The sequence below is a fragment of the Amphiura filiformis genome, chromosome 5 (genome assembly GCF_039555335.1).
Source record: "Amphiura filiformis chromosome 5, Afil_fr2py, whole genome shotgun sequence".
Lineage (NCBI taxonomy): Eukaryota > Metazoa > Echinodermata > Ophiuroidea > Amphilepidida > Amphiuridae > Amphiura > Amphiura filiformis.
Genome location: NC_092632.1, coordinates 61,136,436 through 61,154,977, shown reverse-complemented (window position 1 = coordinate 61,154,977; position 18,542 = coordinate 61,136,436). Strand labels below are relative to the sequence as shown.

The 18,542-nt window shown below is 43.2% G+C and overlaps 1 protein-coding gene across 2 annotated transcripts in view; it reads left to right on the top strand.

Annotated features, from left to right (window-relative positions):
* LOC140153476 (maleylacetoacetate isomerase-like) overlaps positions 1 to 18,542 on the top strand; it is a 41,641-nt gene that overhangs the window by 5,076 nt on the left and 18,023 nt on the right. For both annotated transcript variants that reach the window (XM_072176238.1, XM_072176236.1), the window contains exons 3-4: positions 2,330 to 2,391; positions 9,996 to 10,076. In XM_072176238.1, the coding sequence (XP_072032339.1) occupies positions 2,330 to 2,391; positions 9,996 to 10,076 (143 nt within the window). The remainder of the gene's footprint in view (positions 1 to 2,329; positions 2,392 to 9,995; positions 10,077 to 18,542) is intronic.

Genomic DNA, 18,542 nt, shown 5'->3' with positions numbered 1-18,542 from the left:
ATCTCCTGATCTTCATATTTTTCTGATTTTTTGAAAATGGACTTAGCCTCATTTTGGAGGTCAATTTGACCTCTTTTTCCCACTCACTGCACAATGTGGGCTTTTTACTGCATCACAAAAAGATGCGCCAACAAGATCTCAATTTTATTAGTCATCGTCTAGCTTCTTTGGCGACCAGTAGATAAAACACAAGCAACAGCTAATTGGGATCATGTGGGCGCACTAATATAAAAGAGGTCAAAGGTCAAGCTTTGTGCCAAAGTGATGCACATTTGCCTATGTGCAGCACGAAAGTGGAACTTTGACCCGCAATAAAAATGTGCGCCAACAAGATCCCATCTTACTTTTTGGATGATTGGATAAAGGGACTTATGTATAACTGATAACAAGTAAAAAAAAAGGTGGGATCATGTGGGCGCACTAATTCAATAGAGGTCAAAGTTCATACTTTGTGCCGAATTGGCATTATTTTGCCTATGTGCAGCACAAAAGTGGAACTTTGACCCGCAATATAATTGTGCGCCAACAAGATCCCATCTTACTTTTTGGATGATTGGATAAAGGGCTTATGTATAACTAATAACAAGTAAAAAAAGTGGGATCATGTGGGCACTAATTCAATAGAGGTCAAAGTTCATACTTTGTGCCGAATTTTTTTTTCAATGGGGATCACCAGACATGTCTCATAGAAACTTGTGTGAGTGCATTTCAGATGATGCTGATTCCATCATGGTAGTTGGTGGGAGTAAAAAAAAATTTTGTCAAAATACTTAGTCATATTTTGCAAAATTTGAGTGAAAGGTTGCTGAATTCGGCAACTTTAGGCTAAAAATCGTTTAATTTTGTATGAAGTATGAACTTTGACCTCTAATGAATTAGTGCGCCCACATGATCCCACTTTTTTTTTTTTTTTGTTATCAGTTATACATAAGCCCCTTTATCCAATCATCCAAAAAGTAAGATGGGATCTTGTTGGCGCACATAGGCAAAGGCAAAGTAATGCCAATTCGGCACAAAGTATGAACTTTGACCTCTATTGAATTAGTGTGCCCACATGATCCCACTTTTTTTAACTTGTTATCAGTTATACATAAGCCCCTTTATCCAATCATCCAAAAAGTAAGATGGGATCTTGTTGGCGCATTACATTTTATTATGGTCAAAGTTCCACTTTACTTTCTGCTGCACATAGGCAAATATGCATCACTTTGGCACAAAGCGTGACCTTTGACCTCTTTTATATTAGTGCGCCCACATGATCCCAATTAGCTGTTGCTTGTTTTTTGTCTACTGGTCGCCAAAGAAGCTAGACGATGAAAAATAAAATTGGGATCTTGTTGGCGCATCTTTTTGTGATGCAGTAAAAAGCCCACATTGTGCAGTGAGTGGGAAAAAAAGGTCAAATTGACCTCCAAAATGAGGCTAAGTCCATTTTCAAAAAATCAGAAAAATATGAAGATCAAGAGATCCCAAGCTAATTTTTTCAGTTCTTGCAGAGAATTACCTCTTCTTTGATGAAATCCTATTCGGAGAGTCAGGTGACGTTGGCGCGCAATAATACAGGCGTGCAAAAATGTGCGAAAATAGGAAATTTTGACCTTTGACCTCTGTTAACTCTGTGCGCCAAATCGAAATCCCAAAAAATGTTGCTGAAAAATGAAACTTGCCATGGAGGTCTTTAATTTCAAACTTGTTCGGACTTGGGATCTTGATGGCGCAGCCCGTTATGATGCTTTGAAGTTTGCACGAGGGCGCTTTTCATCAAATCATTGGATTTGCTGATTTTGTGCGCCATCAAGATCCCATTTTTTTTTCTTGGTTTTTGTAATGTAACCATTTGGTACTTTAAAAAAATGCAAAATGCAGGTTGGGATGATGATGGCGCATGCGATGTTATGCACCTCCAAAGTTTACCATTTGCAAGTAAGGCTCAGAGAGGCTGAAATTTCAAGAATTTTTTCAAGCTGAACGAGGGCGCTGTGCACGCTCATATTTTACATGTGAGTTGCTGGTGCTAATATGTACCAAAATTATTTTTTAGAGAAAATTCTATTTTTTTTTGTATCACAACCCCCCTGATTTGGGTACATAATAAGGGAGACTGGCTCTTAACATTAATAACATCACAAATTCGCAACAAACCCAAATTGTGAAATAATCACCCCAGGCAGATTTTTGACTTTTTCTCCATTTACAATCCTGCCCAAAAGTGTCTCCTTTTGACATGACACGTCACATTTTGTCTTTTTCATTCTTTGGTCAAGAACAATGTATATGAACATGTTACCCGTATTGTAGAATAAATCACATTTTGTTTCTTTCTTTGTAGCTCTTGCCATAAAGGGAGTTGAATATGACTACAAAGGTGTCAATTTGCTGAAAGGGGAGCAGGTATGTACATTGTATATGCAGACCGGTTTGCCTCACAACTCAACAGATCAACTTAAACTTGAAGCTGCAACAACTTTTATTTCTAATGCATTTTAGATGTGTGTCATTGTGATACCGTATTTAGTCAAATAGTCCCCCCCCTCAAATAAACGCCCTACAACTTTTTTCAACCAAGATGTTTAAAAAATGCCGATATTTCCATGCTATCTTGTGTTGTAAACTTACCAAGTTGCCCACATGGTCGATAATAGCGTCACTTTTTGACGAAAATCTGGATTGGAAACCCGGAAGTGAACCAGAAGTCAGTGTTTCTAGTTCATAGTTCGTCATTTTAGCGTGAGTTTTAAGTTTACCTTATAATGATTTTAACAGGAATTATCGTTCTAAAATTGACCTTGAATAAACGCCCCCTTGGGAAAATGTAACGCCCCTGGGGGCTTTTATTTGACGAAATACGGTACATTGAATGGTTTCATATAGATCAGAAGGTTGCACCAATATAAAATGTTGTGCCAATTCTTATCTTGTACCTATTTCTCTTCTAAATTTGATTTTAATTGCCTCTTACTTAGATCATAATGTTGAAGTTTCAGCCGACTTTAAAGCCTACATTATGTACAGTTAATGTATGGCTGTGGCAGCTATGTGGCCTTATGGATATTTTTACCTTATATGTGCTCAATTCACAAGCAAGTATATGGTGTTTAAAAGGTCCTTAAAACGTGTAAATTCAACTTTCAAGGATGTTTTTTAGAAATGGGAAGAAAGTGTAAGCTTGGGTCTTTAATCTATATAGGAGCTAATTATGGTTGATTTGTTTGTAAGTATTTTATTGAAAATAATGTTTTTTTTTTTTCTTTCCACAGTATACACCAGGTACACCGTGCTTTTATTTTATCAGCAGGTTACATACAACGTAGCATGAATAATATAATCATAGAAAACATGATATGTGATATGTATAAACAACAATGCATTTGTACTCAATAAACATGATACGGTATACAATTATAATTATTTTACAAAATGGAGTTCCAACGTTTATGCCATTCATTTAACCTTTTGCCAGTACATGACATGCTTTTTTCTACCTTAGCAGTCTTCTTAAGCCTCCTAATAAAATAAGAAATATTTAGAGAACCTTGTTTATATTTCACATCATAAATGAATTTTTTCCCATGAAGAACAAGGAAGTTGAATTTGGACACATCTGGGTCAAGAATACCTAACAAAACACTCTTCATGTCCAGGTAAACCTGTTTTTTTATGATTTGATTTTGAACATCATTCCAGAAATTTCTTACAACATTACATTCCCAAAAGAGATGCTGTATAGTCTCAACTTCATGTTTACAAAAATAACACAAATTGGAATCAACATAACCAAATTTAAACATATTATTATTGGTACCAAGGTACCTATGAAGAATTTTAAATTGGAAATATCTAAGTTGGGACGATCGGGAGGAGGAAAATGGAATTTGATAAATATCACACCAATTCAAATCAATATTATCAAAGATATACGACCATTTCTCCTCAGCGATTGGTGGTTTGAAGAGCTTACTAATACAGATATCACTAATGGTTTTACACACTTTAACAGTCTTACGTAATTCTGGCTAGCATCTCCTCCTGAGATGAATTAATATTATCATTGTCCTCCCCCCTCTTGACACTTCTTTTCCATTTATTTGGAATGGCATAAATAAGTGAATAGTAGTCCAAAAAGGTACACTTCAAATTAAACTTATCTTTTAAACGTGACAAGGCTAAAATTCCCCATCATCATCTAAAATATCTTCCAAAAACTTAATCCCTTTACTGCACCATACATGCCTATAAATAGTGCTACCATTGATAATAATAGAAGAATTATTCCAGAGAATTTGATGTCTAAAATTATATGCAGGAGGATCATAAGTCGTAAAACACCATGCATTTACAACATCTTTAATAAAATTACTTTTAATACGATTAATACATTTAGCAGAAGGTTTTACATTACACTCCCAAATGAGATTACCACCTAAATTCTGTAAATGGTGTCTATAAAAATACTTCCAACTACTATCATTCGTATCCAGAAGACGCGTTTCACCCAAGCAATTTTGAGACCGTTAATAATGGATGGAACATGAATCATCTTAAGACCGCCTTGCTCGTAGTTCCCAATAATAGTACTTCTTCTAATTTTATCAGGTTTGTTTGACCAAACAAATTTGAAAATAATAGAATTCAATTCCTTAACAAATGCATCAAGCGGATTTGGGAGAACCGAAAAAAGGAAAATAAGCTGTGAGAGAGCAAGAGATTTAAGAATGGTAATTTTGCCAATTGGAGTGAGATCTCTCATAGACCAAATTCTAAGAATCTCTTTGAGTTTTTTTTAATTTGGGCATAAAGTTTAACTCAAAAGTATTATTTAGATTATAATCAAAAAGTACTCCTAAAAGTCTAACAGGCTGAATGGTGTATGACAGATCAATATCACTAACATTGGGAGGGTTTCTACGAAAAGAGCCAAGAGCCAAAAGCTCAGATTTATCAAAATTAATTTTAAGACCTGAAAATGATTGAAATTTCTTGAGGATACAAATAATCTGTTTTAATGAATCAACATCCCTAATAAAAATCGTAGTGTCATCAGCATATGCACTTACAAGAATATCCTTATCAACAATTTTAATACCTTTCACAATATTATCATTCCTGATCATACAGTTCAGGATTTCACTACAAATAATATATAAGAGAGGGCTAAGCGGGCATCCCTGACGAAGACCGCATAATAATGGAAAAAAGGTGGATCCATGACCATTATTTGTTACACAAGACGAAATATTTGAATAGAAAACTTGGACCCATCTTATAAGATCTTGACCGAAATTAAAAAATTTAAGAGTTTTAAACAGGAAAGACCATTCTAATTTATCGAACGCTTTTTCGAAATCAATTAAAAACATTAGCCCTGGCAAGTTATTATCATTCAGATACTCAATTGTATCAAGAGCAAGCCTAATATTTTCACCAATATAGCGTCCTTTTAGAAAACCTGTTTGATCATTATGAATGATATTGGGAAGAACCTGTTTCAAGCGAAGAGCAATAATTTTTGTGATGATTTTGTAGTCTGTGTTTAAAAGAGAAATTGGCGCCAATTTTTAAAAAAAGATGGGTCTTTGTCTTTCTTAGGTATTAAATTAATAATGCCTCTGCACTGATCAACAGAAAGGTTTCCATTCTGAAAAGAATAATTATAACTTTTAATTAAAATGTCACCTAGATCATTAAAAACAATTTATAAAACTCAGGGGAAAACCATCTGTACCAGGTGTTTTGTTATTAGGCATTGTTTTTAAAGCATCAAGACATTCCTTTCTGGTCACCTGACCCTCACATTGTTTTTGCATGTCATCATTCAACTTGGGAATATTATCATTATTATCAAAAAGATCATCATAATTAAAATCAGGAGGGTTACATGAACTATAGAGATTCTGATAATATTTCTTTTCTTCATCTAAAATTCCCTTGGGATCTGTAATTGGTTGATTGGAGTCACTGCTATACAATTTAGAGATTGTTTTCTGTCTTTGATTCCTCCTTTCTAAATTAATGAAATATTTTGAATTTCTCTCGCCATGCTCAATCCAGTTTGCTCTTGATCTAATAATTGAACCCTCAGCTTTAATCTTATACATGTCTTCAAGCTCAGATTTACACTCATTAATAGTATTTAAAAGATTATCACATGGGTCAGAACTATATTTTTCTTCAAGATTATTGATCTTATTGACCAATCTAGCTTCAAGAGTTTTGCGCTCCCTGGAAAGTTTTGCAGAATATTTCATTGTCATTGATCTAATATGACATTTTAAATAATCCCAAAGCAAATTCGGATTCAGATCTTTATTATCATCATTTTTGACAATGTCATCAATCCAGCGTTTCACAGAATTGACATAATTTATGTCATGCAAAAGTGAAGTATTAAACTTCCAGAACCCACGTCCACGAGCTGCATTAGATGTTACAATGTTAATATCAACTGATGAGTGGTCATTTTTAAAACCAGTAGAAATACTACAGTTATCAATCTGAGACAATAAATTAAACGATACAAGGAAAAAGTCTAGACGACAATATACAGGAGGATTACTATTAGAGTGCCAAGTATACTTATACACATTAGGATTTTTCCTTCTCCAAATATCAACTAAATCATATGCAGTAATAATATCATTAATATATTTACGTGAATTACAATGTGTTTGCCCTTCCCCTTTTTTATCCATCATAACATCAAGAACACAGTTGAAATCCCCACCCCAAACAATTGACTCACAATCAAAGTCATTCATCTTTCTATGGATACTTTCAAAGAAAAGAGGATCATCTTTGTTTGGACCATAAACATTAATAACAGTAATCTTTTGGTTATTTAAAGTAATATCCAAAATAATAAATCTACCATCCTCATCATGGTAAGTTTTAACCAAATCAAAATTGCAAGAGTTTTTAAAAAGATTACAAACTCCTCTACTATTGGAGGTGCCATGAGAGAATAAAACATTTGCATTACCCCAATCATCTTTCCATTCCTGCTCAAAATTAAAACTAGAGTGAGTTTCCTGAAGCAAAAATATTTCAGCAGGTCTATTTTTAAGCCAAGAAAAAAAACTTGAACACGTTTGACACGATCCCCCAAACCTCTAACATTCATTGAATAAAAACTAACCCCACGTGGATTACTCATTTAAAAATAAAAAATTGTTTGCAAACATCAAAACACAAAGTACGTTTGAAGGAATAGTGCACATTAAAGGAAAAAGATTGTATTTCACCAGACCGGCAGAAGAGTCAAACTTGTGAATACCACACCAATACATGCATATATAATTGGTTCATGAAAGGAACTCTATTGTACAGCATAACATACACGTATTTGACATAATTATAATATTGTTGATATAATATTGAAACATTATCATGTTTATAAGTGTTACCATGTTTATAGATATCATTTAAAGAATTCATATTCATATTATTTATACACACATTTATGCAACCATAATACTTCTGAAAGGCAAATATGCCAAAGTTACTCAAAATAGGCCTTGGCCTATAAACCAGATATGATGGAACAGACTGGTTATACCCGAAAAAGCGGGTAATTTCATGCGATCGATCACTACACTTGCCAATCGGGTCTAAAAAAAATAATGAAGGATAATTGCTAAAATCGTTTATGTAAATCTGAAAGCACTGAGTCTCGCAACCACGGCCCAGATCAACAACCTCCCACCTGTTATTCATGCAATTTATGCAGAAGACAACGCACCTGTTATCGTGGCTATGATACTCATCACACAAAAGAAAACCACAACTGTGAATCCCTGCGCAGCCCCAGGGACGTTGATCAAAATGATCATCACTTCTAAACAAAAGAGACTGAACATGGGAAGAAGCATACCGAAAGGGCACACAGGGATCACAGTTATGCACAATGTACATGCACAGGTGAAAAATTGCGAATACATGATTCATGGTATTACGAGAACGAAAGCAGTAAAAAGATTAGCTAAAAATGTATAGACCTGATTGACAAAAATAAGCAGACCAAAAAAATAATAATAATAAAAAAAGGTATTTTAGAAAAATCAGATACGTGCGCGCAAGAACTTGTCGTATCTGAAACTTGAGGAAGGGAAAAACAAACAAAACCCGCTCAAATCATATCAAAAATAAAACAACAGCATAAATATAAAGCATCAAATAAAGTATGGAAATTCCATAAAGTATTGCACTCGGTGAGATGGCAACAACATGGGCATGGCCAAGCCAAGGGCCCAGCCCGGCACCCCTTGACTGTATACCGACCGTACGTGCAGGTGTAGCTAAAACACGCTGCACTGGCGACAACCGGGAAAAAAAAAAAACGTGGCAAACCACAGCCATATTAAAAATTCTCACCCAGTGCATTATATGGTAAAAACCAAGCAACCCAATATTTTAATGGCAAAAGAAATATGTTCACGACATTACATATTATAATTAGAAAAGTATTTCTCTCAATATATGATATATCAAAAGTCAATTTATAATCAGTGTAGCAAAGGTTAGACAAAATTTCTAACACTGTCTCTTGGTATAAAAGTCCGAAGATTTACTCGCATCATTGACAACATAAATATGAATTTAAACTGGAACACAACAACATAATCTTACCGCGACTTGTTAACGAAGAAAGTAGTATAAATCCGTTTAAGAATCCATTTTAAAAGGTCTTCTTTTACAGGAAAAGTTCTCGTCAAATCGAAGTACAGTCCATGGCTACTGTACAGATAACGAAAGTGGATAATTTACAGTCACATCGCGAAAAGTTATAATTATTCCATATTTATGTTCCATAGTACCGGTACTCGTCTTCATTCAGTCTCCCGGCGGCAAAAGTCACAGAAACAAAAACACATTGAAGCCAATGATATTCCGTAGAAAAGTTCCTAGGAAAATTCATTCCCCGGGGTTTGTTCTGCATCAAAGTTGTAAATCTGGCCGTCACTCCTCTGCCATTTTCCGGCGATGAATCTCAGTTTTGTACCGCTATCGTACAGCTGTTTCACCTCGTCTTTCCACTTACGTTTTTCCTGCAGATCATCCAGAGTTAGATCATCAACAATAAACCACGCTGAATCTTTCAGACATTCTCTGGACTTCTTCATTATGAGTAGTTTGTCCTGGTAAGAGAGCATTTTGACCAAGATATGAGGTGGTCGGCCATCTTGTTCTCGTCCATCTCTGTGTGCTCTCTCAACATTCGGAGTACTTTTCCATCCGAACTTATTTGTCAGCATACCTTTAACAATTCTAACACAGTTCTCACCCTCACGGCTGTCAACTGCTACAATCCTAAAATTGTTCCTCCGTGAGAATCTTTCTTGTTTGTTGACTTTCTCTTTCAAGGAGTCAACTTCTTGTTGTAGCTTGTTAACGGTGTCTGTTTGCGATTTTTTGAAAATTTCCAACTCCAAAATTCTTGAGCTATTAAACTCAATAGATCTTTCAAGGTCTGCTTCCAGCTTCTTCTGGCCAACACATATTTCCATTAGTTTCTTTCTAACAAATTGTTCAAAACCGCCATCTCCATCTTCATCAGATCCCGACGCAGAATCCGATGGCACATATTCACAGTTTTGCCCGCGGTCATTCCGCGCACTACGAGTTGATTGACCTCGCTGCTTGTTTTTCGGGGCCATTGTACTAGAATTTACACTCGGCTGGAGCGGGTTTTTTCACGACCTTCCTCTATGGTGCCATCGATCGAAAGCCCGAAAGAAAGATCGAAAATAATGTTAACCCCCTGAGCATTACCTGCCGACCTAACATTGCCTCTGATTGGTCAATTACATGATATCTTCACTTTAGTCACCAATCAGAATGGAGCTTTGCAAATAAATAATCCTGATTTTTTGCGTGGTGAAATTATTTTAACAATGTTGCTGATTGGTCCAATTGATAATGAAAACTTCTTTTTGGCCAATCGGCATGTAGTTCTCATGGGGTTAAAAGTAACATTTGATGTGTTTGGTTCTATGTTTCAGCTTGGTGATGAATATAAAGCAGTGAATCCTTCAGGTCAGGTTCCCTGTCTGGAAATAGATGGAATGAAATTGACACAATCAGTAAGTTCTCAAGTACATTGGGCTATTCCATTTAAAATCCACAATACTCCTGTGGGTTTAAGTCTTCCACAGAGGGAGTGTGACTTTTGAATGGAATAGACAATTGGGTAACTTCCAGTTGTGGAAGATATAGGTAAAGCCATAATACAGGGGGAGTATGGGTTTCAAAATGATTAACCCTGACCAATTACTTTTGAAAAACATACTCCCCCTGTGGCAGATATTTCCAAAATCTTCCATATGGGTAATGTGGATTTTAACTGGAATAGCCCAGACTCAGTACACCGGTCGATCTTACCGTTTCCGATGTTGATTAAGATACTTCTTGCATCGATCCCGAGATGCGGAAAAACCAATAGTCATTTTGTCCCACATAAATGAATAAATAACAAAAACCCCGATCCCCGGTGGACTCACCCAAAAGGTGACGTCACACCATATGATCGTCCCTTATCCTCCTTGGTCTCCGACTGACACAGACGTGCCTATCGATTGTTCATAGCACTGTGTATCAATTTCTCGACCAAGGCAAGATATACGGTTGTAGTTTCACACCTTAGGTAAAACCAAACCGGTATTGTTCGGCTGAGGATAGTTTTGACGGCATTTTCTGGCGAAAAAGTGACAAAAAACGATCCAAAACTTAGCTACATATCGTGCCTCCGTTTGTATCACGGGACACACGAGCAATTCAAAATGGCAGCTTCGTTGGCGCCATTCATTTTGTTTCCCACGTAAAACAACCATTGCAGCCTGTAAGTTACAATAGATGTTTGTACATACACATTGTATTTCATGTAATGGTAGGTTATTGTTGCTATGTTAGGGTGATTACTCTATCGTTATGTCTTCATTACCGTCCAATAAAGGCGAGTTAATCAGATATTCATACGGTGGGGATTGGTAGGGACCCGTCTGACATTTTAGTACTAAAGTTAGCCAGTCCTTACTTTACCACTAACGTTAGCGACCAGCCTCCGTGCTCAGGTTTGCTTACTGGGCTTGAGTCGGCGTGTTGGGGGGGTAGTGCCCCCTCCCTTTTCTCCTCGCTTAGCCTCGGCCCTGTCGGGCTTGCCCTTCCCTGGTGACGGAGCGGGACCCACACCCGCTCTGTTTCACCCTCAGGGAGTGCTCACGATCTTCTAGATGTCTTTCTTTTGCTTAGGACTCTCCGAGTTCCAGCTTGACGATTGGGATAGGCTCCGTCATCGCCATAAGACGAAGAAGAAATCTACCAAGGGCACTGGTAAGGTCGACACGGTGGATTCTGCTGTGACAGCCCCTATGGGTCATGGCAGGTCTGCTTAAGGGGCTCCGGTCCCCGGACAAGCAGGCGGTTCCTTCGAGGACTGCTAAGCGGCGTCCAAAGGCTCAGCAGCCAGCGAAAGCACTGACTATACGTCGGAGCAAAGTAGCAGGCAGCAGAGCGGTAACCACCAGCGAAAACCCTAGCGGGTTTTGCAGCAGGAGGATACCAGTCCATACGGTAGATTCTGCTGTGACAGCCCCTATGGGTCATGGCAGGTCTGCTTAAGGGGCTCCGGTCCCCGGACAAGCAGGCGGTTCCTTCGGGACTGCTAAGCGCCAAAGGCTCAGCAGCCAGCGAAAGCACTGACTATATGTCGGAGCAAAGTAGCAGGCAGCAGAGCGGTAACCACCAGCGAAAACCCTAGCGGGTTTTGTAGTAGGAGGATACCAGTCCTCTAGCGAAAATCCTCACGGGTTTTTAGCAGGAGTACACCCGTCTGTTGCAGGCATATCTACGGGCTCAAACAGCCACAGTAGTAGCCAGCGACGGGCAGCATGCAAGGGTACCCGGGCTTGCCTGGGTTGAACCCTAGCATGCATGGGTTCAAGCAGAGACGATACCGCGGCTAACGCTGTGGGTGTAGTCTTAGCAGAACCAACTGGGGTTGTCACACGGCAGCGTTCCATGGCGGGACCGCCGAGTGATACCCTGGGCCCTAGAATAGCTGCTGGCTGTCCACAGGGACTGGCTGGCGATTATTCAGGGGTTGGGCTCGCAGTCTCTCACGGGACAGCGACCCAGGTGCATTCGGTGGCAGCTACAAAGACGAGCTACGGCTTGACTTCAGTGGTAGCCGCTATGCACCCGCCCATAGCTGCCGTGAGTGGTCCGCCACACACAGCGACCTTGGGCGAAGCTCTAGAGGGTACAGTAAGTAGCTTGAACAGCCTAGCTGATCAACAACCCACTTATGTCCTCGAGAGCCAGCGGAGCGTGGGTGATCCATTACCGTCAATGGGTCAATTACCCTCTCTTGATCGATCACTGTCAAATCAACAGGGCATAGCTCCATTGATTGACGCTGCCTATTCAGGTGGCGAGGTGATTGATCGGGGGTATACACGCTCAGCTACCCGTGGTACTAGGCAAGCTCCCTCTAGCCAAGGGACAGCCGGAATAGCGGGGTACCCAGCCACACGGCTAGATCCCCTCGCGGGGAACGCAGAGAGGCATGGGTACAGTGGTACACAGACGGGAGCCCTCACAGGCACCTACGCTGGAACCACGCATACCGCGGTACACAACCGGGAACCCTCACGGGTACCCATGCTAGTACCGCGCCGGTACCACGCCAGCACACAGCTTGATCCCCCAAACAGGGAACGCAGTGTGGCGAGGGTACAGCGGTCCACAGTTGGGAACCCTCACGGGTACCCACGCTGATACCGCACCGGTACCGCAGCACCCGCCTTAGTCGCCACAGTCTCTGTGGCAACAAGGGGAGGCGTGCTGGTACTGCAGTACCATGGGGTTACCCTGGTGGCGGATCCTTTCAGGGTCAGCTGCCGGCTGGGTATGCCCGTGGTACCCGCCGCAGGGTGTTTCTTCCACGGCCTAGCACCGTGGCAAGTGTCGCCTAGCGATGGCCACGCAGTACCAACATCAGCTGTTGACCAGGCCAGCCGGCATGGGGCTAACCCAGATCTTGATCAGGGTAGGCCCGTGCTGCTAAGCGCTAGGGCGACGGCTGCGAGAGCATCGCGGACCCAGTGGTGCCATGGCGGATACCTCAGGGTCTTGCGGGAGTCCTCCCTCTTCTGCTGGCAGGTAGTCGGCGAGCCACACAGTGGTTATGCCTTCTTACCCGCTTTCAGATGCCCGTCCTCAGTTACCGTCATCATCGGAGCATGATACGGATACTGTGGGCGAGGGAAAGGAGTCGGAAGCTGAGTCCGGTAGTGACATCACTACAATCTCCTTCCCCGCTGCCCCGCGAGGGAGCAACAGCACTGATCTTCCTCCGGACACCCCCTAAGGGGAGTCCATGGAGGAGGACCAGGGATCCTTTCAGTAGGATGCTCAGCTGCTGCTTCCTCACAGGGGACGCCTGCACTCTCATTCCCGGCAAACCTCACGGGTAGATATCGTGGGCTGTCGAGCTCAGTAGAGCTATGACGCCGCGTGCTTGCACGCTTCCTCTGCGTGTAACGCGGAGGACCACGGACCTACCTGAGGGGATCCGAGAGGGACCCAGATGTCGCCAAGCGTATCACGCTCAGACAACATCTGAGCTCTTCCGCAGGTGAGCCTATTAGCGGTGCTAACAGCTAGCCTCAACGAGAGCTCCATGGGCCTAGCCCATAGGGTGTCCACTCAGCGCCCGGGGAGGGGCCTGCCACTCCAATCGCTCAACGCGATGGAAAGGCAGGGTCCTTTTTCTCTTTGGATGCTTCTGCGCCACGGTGGAGGACCGTGCAAAGAAGCTACCAACGGAGCACTCTGAAGAGGTCGGAAACTGCCCTTACCATGGGTAGGAGCTCCGACTTCAGCAGGCCGTGCACCACCAACAGTACCCGAGCCCACTACCTCTGCAGCACCCATTTCTGGAGGCGCAAGGGTAGCACAGGAACAGCTGGCAAGCCCGAAGAAGAGCAAGCGCTCTTCCAAGGGAAGCTAGGCAGAGCATTCCTGGGGGCTCAGCGGTTTTTCCACAGGGGATCTCCCAGTGGATTCGACCGCTTATGGCTTTCACCCAGAGGTGGGAAACCATCTTTTGAGCGCCTGGGTATGGTCAGTGGTGAGTGGGGGTTACAGACTGGCAACCCAGTCTCCCCACATTCGTCTGCACATTTCAGAGGTCCACAGTAGTGCCGTCAGACGGCCCCAGCGTCGGGCACTACTGACAGGGATCACACAGCTTCTCACGGCGGGCGATTGTCCCGGTCTACCCCCGTTCTACGGGTGATCTTGGAGCCATTGGCTCCAAGGAAGACCGGCGACAGGAGCCCCATCCGGAACCGCAGGCTGTTGAACACGTTCTTCAGGCCCAAGAGGTTCAGAATGGGGACTCTCGCCTCGGTGCTAGCCTGCCCCGTCAGGGGCATGGGAACAGCATCGCTAGATCTCTCGGACGCCTATCTGCATATGCCAATCGCCTCTCAAGATCGGAGGCATCTGCGCTCCTAGGTACAGGATCAAAATTACCAGTTTTGATACCGGCCGTCCGGCCTGTCCATCTCTCCCAGGGTGTTTAACACTCTTGGTCAGAGCGGTGGCAGCGTACCTGAAGCACAGGGGTGTCAACATCAGTTGCTACCTGGACGTTTGGCTCATATACGGACGCACTCCACTGAAGACTACGGGTCTCATGGGGTTGATAGTCCGTGGGTGCGGGACCCTGGATTTTTGATCAGCTCAAAAAAGTCCAGCGTGGTCCCGACGCAGAACCACTATTTGTAGGGGCCCAGATCACCCTCACGGAGGGGTTCGCGGTGCTCTCACCCGGCGGGTGATTTAACATGGTGCGGTGTGCCTGACTCTTGGCGAGTCTCGGGCAAAACCCGCTGTGGCATGGATGAAGGTGGTAGGCCTAATGGCCAGTATGGTAGACCTCGTACTGTACTGCCGTTTCTACGTTAGGCTTACCCAACTACACCTTCTAGCCTGCTTGCAGGCCCAGTCGTCACCCAATCTCCCTCGCGGTTCCGTTGTCGGAGATCGCGAGAGGAACTCTGGTGGTGGACCCATCAGCCCAATTTGACCCAGGGTGTCAGGTTTCCTGCACCCCGGTATGTCACGTAGTGACGACCATAGCGTCAAAAGCGAGGCTGGGGGTCCACATCCACGAGACTCCGTCTCGGGCCTATGGGGCCATAGAGACAGAGTTTCACATCAACCTCCCTCGCTTACGAGGAGGTGATCGTGGAATCACATACCGTTGTCCTGACGGATAACACAACCGTGGTAGCCTACCCCAACAGACAAGGGGACTCCGGGCCACCACGATTGAGCCTGCATGCACGACACCTGATAGGGTGGTGCAAGTTCAGGCAGATTACGATGAGAGCGATACACATCGCGGGCGTCACCAGCATCCTCGCGCACAATCTGTCACGAGGAAGGGTGTCGGGACCAGCAGAATGGTCCCTTGCTCCAGAGTCGCTCAGAGCGATCTTCAAGGGGATGTACCACCCCTCGAAAGATCTGTTCGCATCTCATCGCAATCATCCACTGCCGGTGTACTGCTCAAGGGTCGCGGACCCCAAGCATTCACCGTGGGCGCTCTGTCCATAGACTGGGGAGGATGACAGCTTATGCAGTCCCTCCGATCTCACTACTCATGAGGGTGGTGGCCAAGATCGGGTGGGAAGACTGCATTGTCATTCTGCTAGCGGCAAGGCCGCTGGCACTCCCGAGTACCAGATCTACTCCGGATGCCCGGAGCGGAGGTACCAGTCTATCACTAGAGCACCTGCAGTTAGCTGCATGGCCCTTACCAGGAACACGCAGCGGAGGGATACTTTTCATCAGAAGCTGTTTTTCTCATCGCCGGGCTAGACGGAAGTCTACCCTCCGTGCGATATAGCCAGAGTCTGGCTCCATACTACGCTTGGTGCAATGAGACAAATAGCTCTCCCGCTAGAGCCTCTGTGCTGCTAGTTCCGGAGTTTCTGACAGAAAAGTTCCAAGCAAGACTTCAGCGGGCCACTGGGGCCAGCTATAAGTCAGCTGTCCTCTCCATTCACCGAGGTTTCGAGACGGGTTAGACTATCATAGCCGATGGTTACCTTATTAGTCTACGCCTCGATGGTATGTTCAACGAGTGTCTACCAAAAAGGAAAGTGATCCTCCTAAGGGATCCCAACACAGTCTTAGATTACTTTAAGGGTCACCCTTTTGACCTTCCGTCAAAAGCGACGCTTAAATACGTAACTCTCAAGATGGCTTTCCGGTTTGGCGTTGGCTTCGGGACGGCGGTGCTGAGTTGCACACGGTCTCGAGGTTAGCTTCCGTGTTCACAAACACTGGGCGACACTGTTTCGGCGCTCTGTTCTCGTGACTACTGAACGGGCGCGGTGCATACCGACATTCGTCCCTCTCCAATCCCCAGGGTTGGGCAAGGTTCGGCTGAAGCCAAAGATAGGCTGGGGTGTCCGATAAGGCGCTGCAGCACTATTTCTTCCGAACACAAGCCTTGCGAGGGACTCACGACCGCATTCATCACCCTTACAGAGCCTTTCGGTCCAGCCGCTGTCGCAATGGCTGGTCCAGGTGTTGGTGGGGTCCGGGGGATCGCGAAGGTTTCGCGTCCCGACCCACTCGACACGAGCTATCTCATCATCTTGGGTATACCGTTCGGTTGTCCCTTGAGGAGATCTAGCAGGCGGTGTCCCGGAAGCCACCTTCGCCTTCTCTACGATACTTCCGTTTCGTTAGTAATCAGAGACGGGCGGGAGGTTTACCGGGACATTGTTCGGCGATCATAATACGGTGGTGTACGGGTACCAGGTTTTCAGACTATACAGAATACTCAGCATGGTAAGAACCAGTGTCGCTATTCTTAACCACCAAACTTATTAAGTAAGGAGGTTTATGTCTGTGATCGCGTGGTCTTTTTTGTTTCCCGACCGTTGGGGGAAAAATATTTTCTGACCTCGCGAAAACCACCGTTACCTGCTCCCGATCCCTGATCAGATGCTGACCAATCTTGTACCTCCATCCGTCCGGTTACTTGCTAGATCGATCTTTCAGATGTTGATGCAAGAAGTATCTTAATCAACATCGGAACGGTAAGATCGACCGATGTACTGAGTCTAGTCCCAAACAGAAATGTTTGGTAGACTCATAACCGGTGCGATCTTACCTTTCCGATGTTGATTATCCCGACCTCGCCACCCCTACAAGTTGGTCCGGTAGGGGATCCCAAGTCGGATAAGGGATTTATCATATGGTGTGACGTCACCTTTTGGGTGAGTCCACCGGGGATCGGGGTTTTTGTTATTTATTCATTTATGTGGGACAAAATGACTATTGGTTTTTCCGCATCTCGGGATCGATGCAAGAAGTATCTTAATCAACATCGGAAAGGTAAGATCGCACCGGTTATGAGTCTACCAAACATTTCTGTTTGGGACTATTTTCTTGATCTGGGGTGTATTTTGCTAAGAAGTTCTGTTCCCTACCTGACACTAGTTACAATGTATAATGCATTAATACCATAACAGACTGACTTATATACTGTTTACAAGATGCAAATTCTTTTGTGAAGGAAGGAAGGAAGGTTTTATTTCAAACTCTAATGGTGACCCGCAGGTCAAATTGCTAGAATTGCACATTAAACACAACTAAACAGACACAATGCAATTTGCAGGCAGCAGCTTAATCAGCGCCAATATTGCAACATTGAAACAAACATCTATACAAACATCCAATCCAACCCAATCCCATCCCCCAGTAGGCAATGAGGATAAAGTGCCTTGCCCAGGACACAACACGTTGGCACGGCGGGCTCGAACTCACAACCTATGTATTATGAGTCGGGCGCCTTATCCACTCGGCCACACGTGAAACAGTTAGAGAATAAAAGATATGATTGCACCAGCATCCACTACGATAAAAATATTGGTCAGCCCTTCCATTATGACACTATTGGATTGGCAAAAGACAAAATCCTATCTTTTGTTCTCATTCTTATTCAGTTTAGTATAAGTAAAACCAAGGAAACTCCCGGGGAATTACGATCTGACAAAACACGACCCGGAAGTATCTCTTCTTGGGGTCAACTGCCTTTTTCAGAAAAAAATACAAGTTACTTTTGTCAGGACATCCATGTTGAACTAAACCGTCACGAACATCTAAGCTGCTAAACCGCGGTCCTAATTCGCGCATGTGTATTACGCGAACACAGCGCACGATCATTGAGGATCTACAAGCGTGTCGCCGTTGTGTGTCGGCGCGCTCACTGTCTTATATGACTATCCACTATCGTGTCATAATGTATAGGTGAAAACCAATCAAATTGCATGTATTCTTGACAAGACGCACCAACTGAATAAGAATTTTACATACAGTTTGTAGTTACAAACATTGCAGAGTTTAATTTTAATTGCAAGGTTAATTTTGTTGTCCTTTATCGCTCAACTTGCGTAAATTTGTAGCTGCCACAGTCGATTTGAAAATACATTGTATATGAGTACCCTCAGCTGTAAGGGGAGAGA